Below are 7939 nucleotides of genomic sequence, written 5' to 3'. Positions count from 1 at the left end.
TATTGGAAGATTTTCGGAAGAGTGAGTGGCCAACGCACTTTAAAGTTAGCATCAAATGCCAAAGTTGGAATGTCAGTGCGAGTAGCACAAGATAGCATGGCTAACAAAAAAATGGCCAAAGATAGCTTCTGGTAAACAAGACGGTACAGCCGCTTCTCTTTTTAATGGGTTTGCCTCATTCTTCAGGAGGAAGGAGAAAGACTTGCACAAAGTTATGGGAAAGGTCCAGTCCTACACACAAAGCTAGCTAGCTAGCTACATGTTCTTGGGTTTGGAAATGACACCGTCCGGGTAGCGTTCCTTGAAGCGGGCCACCACCTCTGGATCCAGGAGGTGGATTCCGTCCAGCTGGTTACCCAAGGTGACCCTGACGAATAGTCGGTCAGGGGTCAACCGAGCCGGTGCGGGGAATTTGGCACGTGTGGCGGAACGGAACGTACCAGTTGGGTTGGACGTTGTGCGGCCTGCCGAAGAGCTCGATCTTCCTGGTTCCCGGCGACAGTCGCTCGATCATTCCGTAGATCTCGTCCGGTTTGTGACTGGTGGATCGGACCTGGAGGGCGGGGAAAAACACCGTCGAGGGGTTGGTTCCGGCGCCACCGCCCGGTGCCGGGCTCCCGCTTACCTCGGCGACGATGACGTCGCAATCCAGACCTCGGTTGAATCCCTGGGGGTTACCTTTGACGCCCACCAGACAGTGCTCCTTCCCGTGGTTGAGCCAATGTCCCGTCCGTCCCGTCCGGATGATCCTCTGAAGCTGGTTGGTCTTCACCCAGATGATTTCATCCACGCGTTCGTAGCTGAGGCGAGAAGGAAGTCACTGGGGTGCTTTTCTCATTGGACCGAGGACACTTACCCCCACAGGCTGAGACACTCCCTCCCCAGCTCCATGGCCCTGTCAGAAAGAGAATACAAATTTTAAAAGAAGAGCTTGGCGGAAAAGCCAAACCGGCACGTTACCTGCCGGTGACCCAGAGGAAGAGGAATCCATTGTCCTGGAGCACGGGAATGTTGAGCTTCCTCATCTCGTCGTCCGTCAGCGTCCCGTAAGGCAGCTCCATGTGGATGTCCCAGGGCGGGTCGGCCATCACCACGGCGAACTTGCCCAGGACCGAGACGTCCAAGTAGCGGATGTCGCAGCAGATCCACTGAGAGGGGAACAGCTTGCCCGCGTTGCCCTCCGAGTCGGCGCCCCCGCCGACGACGGCGCCGCCGCCTCCGCCGCACGTGCCCGGCTCGACGGAACCCGGGTGGACTCCCGCCGGACTCCCTTCGGCCTCCGGGGGACTGTCGATCTCGTAGTGCACGTACTTGCAGGTGTCCATGTGGAAGCAGGTGTTGAGGAAGGAGCAGTCGCCCAGGTTCTCGTCCGTGTGATTGTTGATGATGCGCCTGCGGAAGAACCGGCCCGGTGAGGACCGGGGGGGACGGAGGGGGACGGGGCGAGACCTACCGGAAGTGGAGCTTGGTGCAGGGTTGGGGCGTGTCGGCCGAGCGGACGCACTCCTCTTTGGTCCCGTGGTCGCAAAACTCCTGCACTTGGGCGCGGCCCCGTGAACGGAACTTCTCCACGATGGATTGCTCCTTGGCCGTGCTGGCGTTGAGCAGCTCCAGGATTTCACGGCTCACCTGCGTCGGGTAGCAAAACCGTGGGAAGAAGACACGACCACAGCGACGATGTCGACGAAGGCGACTTACCTTCTTACTCTGTTGCTCTTTTGTGGACTGCTGGCTGAGGAGGTTTTCGATTTCCATGTCCAGATGAGACGATTGGTTTTTAGCGCCCCTGCCTTTCTTGTCGGCGCCGCCCCCCGGCACGCAGGGCGGCCCCGCCGCCTGCCGAGACGACGCCGGCATGACGGAGGAGATGGCGACGGGGCGGGGCGGAGAAGCGGAGCGCCGCGACGAGGCGGAAAACCCCGGATTTGCGGAGCGCCGGGATTGGTCCTCGGCTTTTCTCTTGACTCCGGCCCGGGACGCGCCGGCGGCCGATCCGATCATGGCCCAGAGTTTGGCGTGATCCACCGCCACCACCACCGTGGTGCAGGACGAAGACAGAGCCGACTGCCGGACTTCGATGAACTCCTGGGCGGAGAATTTGAGCAAGAGACTCTGGATGCGTCGGTGCGCCGCCGCCGCCGCCGCCTCCGCCGTCTCTGACTGCGGACGAGACGGGAGAAATGAGGACGGCGCCACGGCGTCAATGACGTTGACCATTCTTTGCTCTACTCACTCCATTGACTTCTCTGGTGATGGCCAGGGAGTCCTTGGGCAGGGACAGACTCAGATCCGACAAATAGGCCAGCATCCTTTTCTCCAGTTCGGGGTCCGGAGGTTTCTCCGTTTCCTCCGGCGTGCCGCACGGCGCCGAGGCCACTGGGCTGTCGCTCCTGGATGAAGAAACGTCCGCGCTAGCGCCGCCCTCTGCGCACACAGAAGTCGACAATAAAGACTTAAGTACGTTCCATCACAATGATAATGAACATGAAGTGCGTCCTACCGGCGGCCATTGGTGTCGAGTGCCCGCTGGGTTCTTTACGACGCCGCTGGAGTCTTTCTCGCAACGAGTCCAGCTTCTTTTTGTGCGCCTGGATGTCGCTCCATGTGTCCGACATGGCCGCCTAACACAAAAGAACCCGTTGACGGTCGTAATAACTGTAGGAGATATCAGCATTCACCTTATTAAGCGGCGAAGTTGCTAATTGGAGACGCTAATCAACGTTCGATGTGAATTATTGTACAGGGTAGTAAAAATACATGTAAATGATGGGTAGTGTGTTCTTTATGTCATAGAATGGAGAACATTAGTATTTTCCCCCGAAATATTGAACAAAAATGTACTTTAAGTTGGCTTACCGGAGTTGCAATTTGGATGGCAGGTTTGTCGCGGGATTTCACGTCACATCCACGTTTGCGATGTCACATCCCTGGGCAGGACTCTAGATTTCTGCAGTCATTGTTAGTTGGTCTACATATGATAACATTACGTTATCCGTACTATTTTTTCATAAAGTAATATAATATATTTGCCCTAGAGTATTATTTTACACGAAGTAATAATTACTTCTCGTTGAATTACTATCAACGCGACTGTCACATTCGACCAATCGGATGAAAGAATACTGTCCAACAGTACGTTTTTTCGAGAGCTGATTGGCTAACGAAGAAGTAGGTTTGAAGGCCTCTTTTTTAGTTACACTCAAGTCAAATTTCACTGATGTAAAAGGAGTAACCTTTATTATTTTATTTAAAGACCATTAAAATAAATACTATACAGAATCCAATGTAGAAAGTTTTGATACACTGTTTCTGTCTCAAAAACGTTAACATGTCATTATTTAAAAACAAAAAGGGCAACAAAAACACCATGAATCTCCACGAGAAAAAAATAAAACGATGTCCTCCAAGGTTAGTTTTATGGAGGAAGCTGTAGAATCTCTAAACTGCAAGTTTGGTCCTTTGACAACACCAAACACCCCACCCACCACATTTTTTGGTGAGGTAGATCACAAAAAAAAGTGGCCACCATCTGAATAAAAAAATCAATTTAACACTTCAAATACAGTAACTACAAAATGGAGTGGATAGGTGAACTAAAATACATTTAAAAAAAAAAAAGATAAAGAAAAAGGAAAGGACCAACCACCATGGACTGAACTCACCGTGAGCATCTCAAGGGCAGGTTTCCTCCACTGACTGCCCCCCAACCAACCCTCCTCCCAAAAAAAATAAAGAGTACATTAGATGCTGAAAATGGTAATTAGTCTTTTTTTTGGTCTCCCGTTCTAGAGTCTAAAACAGCAGTTAAGAGGCTTCAAACGATCAAAGTTGATTTTACTATACAGGTCTCTTTATTGAACATGCCCTGTATTTACTTGTAGCCCCCAAAAGATGCAAGTTTAAAGATAGCGTTACGTACACTGGAGGTCTCCTTAACACTGTTTGCGTTCCTATCAACATTGACAGCAAATGGTCGCCAGGTGGTAAGAGATGCTAAGCTAGAGCGTTTAGTCCGCGTCACAATGTTTGTGCTTTTTTTTGGATGTGGGCTGGAGCGGCGTAGGGGAGGTGGGGGGGTCCAGGTTTTTAAAAACATCAAGTGGATGCAAATTAGAATCCACAAAAAAACTGGAATGTCCATATATTTTAAATTCAATTTCAGTGAGACTACGTGGCAAACAGTGTTAAGCATGCCAAGCCAAAAAAAAAAAAAGAAAAACTGAACGAGAGGAGTGGTCTTCCTTCCCTAGCAGGAGTCAGTCAACTTTGGGAATTCCAACCAAAAGTTGGCCTTTCTTTTCTTTCTTTCTTTCTTCCTTATCTTTTTTTTTCTGAACAGTGGTGGGGGAAACAGGGGGGGGGGGGGGCGTTATGGATTTTGCTCTCTTCTCTATTGCTTGGCCTTAGAAAAGATCAGCCACATTCATGGGCATCTCCTCAATGGTGGTGTTGTAGAAGGTCTCGATGTCCCTCAGGATACGCTTGTCGTCGTCGGTCACCATGTTGATGGCCACGCCTTTTCTGCCGAAACGACCGCCACGACCAATCCTGGTGGAGACGGAAAAGTGGTTTAAGTGGGGGAGCCCGAGCCAGAGGCGGAGCTTCTTCCATCCGGGCTTACCTGTGGATGTAGTTTTCCCGGTTGGTCGGCAGGTCGTAATTGATGACCAGCGAGACCTGCTGCACGTCAATACCACGAGCCTGAAAGAGACAACGGCTGATGTTAAGATTTCTGGAAATGAACAAGTTTTGGATTGTTGTAGTCTGCCAATTAGTTGTCAATCTGGGACAAAGACCCAGCTACAGTGGAGGACAGACAAGTTTCTCTACCAAGGTTCCTGCAGTCCCACTCCAACACAACAATTGGGAGGAGAGGTGAACCTTGGACAATTGCTTTTAATCGACAGTCAAAAACAACACAATGTCAGTACACATACCAGCAAGTCAGTGGTAATGAGAACTCGACTGGAGCCGGAACGGAACTCCCTCATGATCAAGTCTCGCTCTTTCTGGTCCATCTCACCGTGCTGAAAAAAACACAAAATAACAGCGCTCAACATCCATCACTTTGACTCTGAGCCCTCCCCCTTTTTTTTGGTCATTTACCATAGCTGAAACGGTGAAGTCCCTGGACTGCATTTTTTCAGTGAGCCAGTCCACTTTTCTCCTCGTGTTGATGAAGATGACCGCCTGGGTGATGGTCAGAGTCTCGTACAGGTCGCACAAGGTGTCCAGCTTCCACTCCTGGGGCGGGTCAACGGGGATCCGTCAGAAAGGCCCGATCAGTCATGCTATGGGAGCCCCTCAACACTGACCTCTTTCTCCACGTTGACGTAGAACTGACGGATACCCTCGAGGGTCAACTCTTCTCTTTTGACCAGGATGCGAATGGGTTCGCGCATGAACTTCTTGGTCACCTCCAAAACGTCCGTGGGCATGGTGGCCGAGAGGAGGACCACCTGAAAACGACAACAATTCCATTTTAGTGAAAGGAACGTCAAAAAGGTCATGGTCGTCCGCCGAGAACTCACCTGCGTGCTGCCGGGCAGTTTCTGGAAGATCTCGTAGATCTGGTCCTTGAATCCTCGGCTCAACATCTCGTCGGCCTCGTCCAGCACGAACATTTTGATGAATTTGGAAGCTTCAAAAAGGCAGAAACACTTAGCCCAATGCCAAATCATTTGTCGACGTTCAGGTGGAGAGTGCCCCCCCGGGGCGGCGCTGTATTCAGAAAGTGAGTCAGATCACGTCCCCGGAATCCCCGACGCGCCGACGACCCGGGGCCGGCAAAACGCCGACCTGGGCCGTCGGGCATCGTGGGATGGCCGGGGTCAGTTGACACGCATGTTTATCATCAGTATACAGCTAGCCAATTGTATCATTTGTAGCTCTTAATACTAGAAAATGTATTCACCCAATTGAATTTAAACATTTTTTCTGTTTCCAAGTAGAATAAATGAATAAAACACACTACTTACAGATGTTCCTGCGGCTCAACATGTCAAAGACACGGCCGGGGGTCCCCACCACGATGTGAGGGGACTCGCACTGAAGTTTTTGGACCTCAGAGCGAATGTCGGTCCCGCCGATGCAGGCGTGGCAACTGGCGCCCATGTAGTCTCCCAGAGACAGCACCACCTTCTGGATCTAAATGAAAAGGAGCCACGGTCATTAAGCATTTGCTAGCCTAGCGTGGCAATGTGGACCCCCCCGAGAGCAAGTTACCTGTTGAGCCAGCTCTCTGGTCGGAGCCAGGACCAAAGCCTGGGTACCCTTCAGCGTCACGTCAATTTGCTGAAGGATGGAAATGGCAAAAGTGGCAGTTTTGCCTGTGCCAGACTGGGCTTGAGCAATAACGTCATAACCTGGCAAAGCAGAGGGAGAAAAATCAAATCATTTGGCTGGCAAAAACAACATTAAAATAACATGGCGACCTAGCACGATATGGATGACTGACCCTTGATACAAGGAAGAATGGCCCTCTGTTGGATGGCAGAAGGCTTCTCGAAACCATAGGCGTAAATTCCTCGCAGCAACTCTTCACGCAGGTTCATATCATCAAAACTATCCACAATGTCATTCCAGTTGCTCTGCAGAGGTTAAAGAGGGGGGAAAAAATTAGCATCAACGTCGCAGTTAACACATCCAAATGATCAGGACTTACCTCGATGACGCCATCAGGCTCCATGCCTTCCGGGCCATTGTCTCTGCGGGTGAAAAACAAGCTCCATTGGATAATGCGCCATCACATTAGACGAGCAAAGCATCACACGTCCTTTTAAACAAGTCCGCCATTTTAGCTTGTCGCATTCAAGATGGTGGCGCCCCACCAGGGAGGCAAAAGATGCTATCAGAGCAAACCAAATGTCTCTTTTCCTCTTTTGCCATCCCAGTCACATATTTTGCCCTCGAAAGGTCACGTTAGCGATGCGTCAATAAAAAAACAAACAAAGAAAAATATCGTTTAACCGATTCTCTTTAGCATCGCGGCGCTAACTGCCTCTGCGTTTTTTTACCGAGGGGCTCCAGCATCACCACTCGTCAAAAATACACCCTCAAAAAAACAATAATAAGATATAAAAACGGGCGATTCAGCCCAACATATCGACGCCATGCGGCCTAGTCCTACGGCATTGTTACCCACAGGCGTGTCCGCCACCACCATGTGCCAACTTTCCCCTGAAAAAGGGGCATATAACCCATCTAACCTCGGACCTTCGCGACGTGGCAAAAGGGAGATCTCTCCCCCAAAATTCCAACTCCAACGTTTACATCGCCGCAATGGCCGTTAGCTATTTTTAGTACATTATTTCCACATTTGGGGCCTAGCTAACGCCTAGGCCTGAAAGTAGTCACATGCTAGCCGGCGACGTTAACAGTTAAGCGATCGCCAAAGCCAAATAAGCACCAAAATACGATCAGCCATCAGATTATACTCAATATACTTCTTAAAAACACGAAATACAACAATCGGACGAGCTAGAGCAATGATTGCACACATTTTGCGACGTTATTCCAGCGGCATTTTGCATTCAATAGGCCTTGACACGGGCTCGTAATCGTGCTGCGTTAAACAGGTTTTTCTTTCTACACACACAATAACAAATAGATTTTTTGTCTTAGCATGTTTATAGAGAATAATATTGACCGTTGGATAGCAAGAACCGCTTAGTTATTTAGACGGTCCTTACCTATTATCGTTGACAGCCGACATTATCACAAAGAAAGAAAGAACGGCGAAATTTTCTTATATACGTCGACGTTGCAGCAATACTTTCAGGTTGGAGGAAGAGGCTGTCACTCACATATAGTCCCTCCCATGGCGTGATATAATTGGTTCCAGTCTGCGTCAGCGACACACGGGCGGGCCTGAGCCGTATCCGCGTCACTTCCGCTCCTGGAAATGACTTTTTTTTCCTCTTCTTGTTATTAAAAAACA

At 50.1% G+C, this 7939-nt stretch overlaps 2 protein-coding genes and 1 non-coding gene across 4 annotated transcripts; all 3 read right to left on the bottom strand.

The window, feature by feature from the left end:
- Nucleotides 1-126: 126 nt before the first annotated feature.
- Nucleotides 127-2943, bottom strand: mettl3 (methyltransferase like 3). 2 transcript variants are annotated; one of them, XM_077741684.1, is made up of 10 exons: nt 2857-2943; nt 2501-2621; nt 2234-2424; nt 1699-2160; nt 1454-1629; nt 961-1392; nt 857-895; nt 626-800; nt 441-553; nt 127-367 (listed from the first exon to the last, which is right to left on the bottom strand). In XM_077741684.1, exons 2-10 carry the CDS (start codon nt 2613-2615, stop codon nt 256-258), a joined length of 1815 nt encoding a protein of 604 aa, XP_077597810.1. In that variant the 5' UTR covers nt 2616-2621; nt 2857-2943; the 3' UTR covers nt 127-255. The 2 variants fall into 2 exon arrangements, with proteins under 2 accessions (XP_077597810.1, XP_077597811.1); XM_077741685.1 differs by having other exon boundaries at nt 2501-2655; nt 2857-2938.
- A 266-nt stretch (nt 2944-3209) lies between these two features.
- LOC144213307 (eukaryotic initiation factor 4A-I) lies at nt 3210-7814 on the bottom strand. Its single transcript, XM_077741695.1, has 11 exons — nt 7692-7814; nt 6665-6707; nt 6458-6590; nt 6226-6365; nt 5979-6147; nt 5532-5641; nt 5316-5459; nt 5107-5244; nt 4938-5027; nt 4622-4701; nt 3210-4548 (listed from the first exon to the last, which is right to left on the bottom strand). Exons 1-11 carry the CDS (start codon nt 7712-7714, stop codon nt 4404-4406), a joined length of 1215 nt encoding a protein of 404 aa, XP_077597821.1. The 5' UTR covers nt 7715-7814; the 3' UTR covers nt 3210-4403.
- LOC144214013 (small nucleolar RNA SNORD10) lies at nt 5723-5864 on the bottom strand. Its single transcript, XR_013330222.1, has one exon. It is a non-coding gene; the product is annotated as a small nucleolar RNA SNORD10 (small nucleolar RNA).
- Nucleotides 7815-7939: the final 125 nt, after the last annotated feature.

This window comes from Stigmatopora nigra, chromosome 20 (assembly GCF_051989575.1).
Source record: "Stigmatopora nigra isolate UIUO_SnigA chromosome 20, RoL_Snig_1.1, whole genome shotgun sequence".
Lineage (NCBI taxonomy): Eukaryota > Metazoa > Chordata > Actinopteri > Syngnathiformes > Syngnathidae > Stigmatopora > Stigmatopora nigra.
The sequence above is the reverse complement of the archived record's forward strand: the minus strand, read 5'-3'. Positions and strand labels throughout refer to the sequence as shown.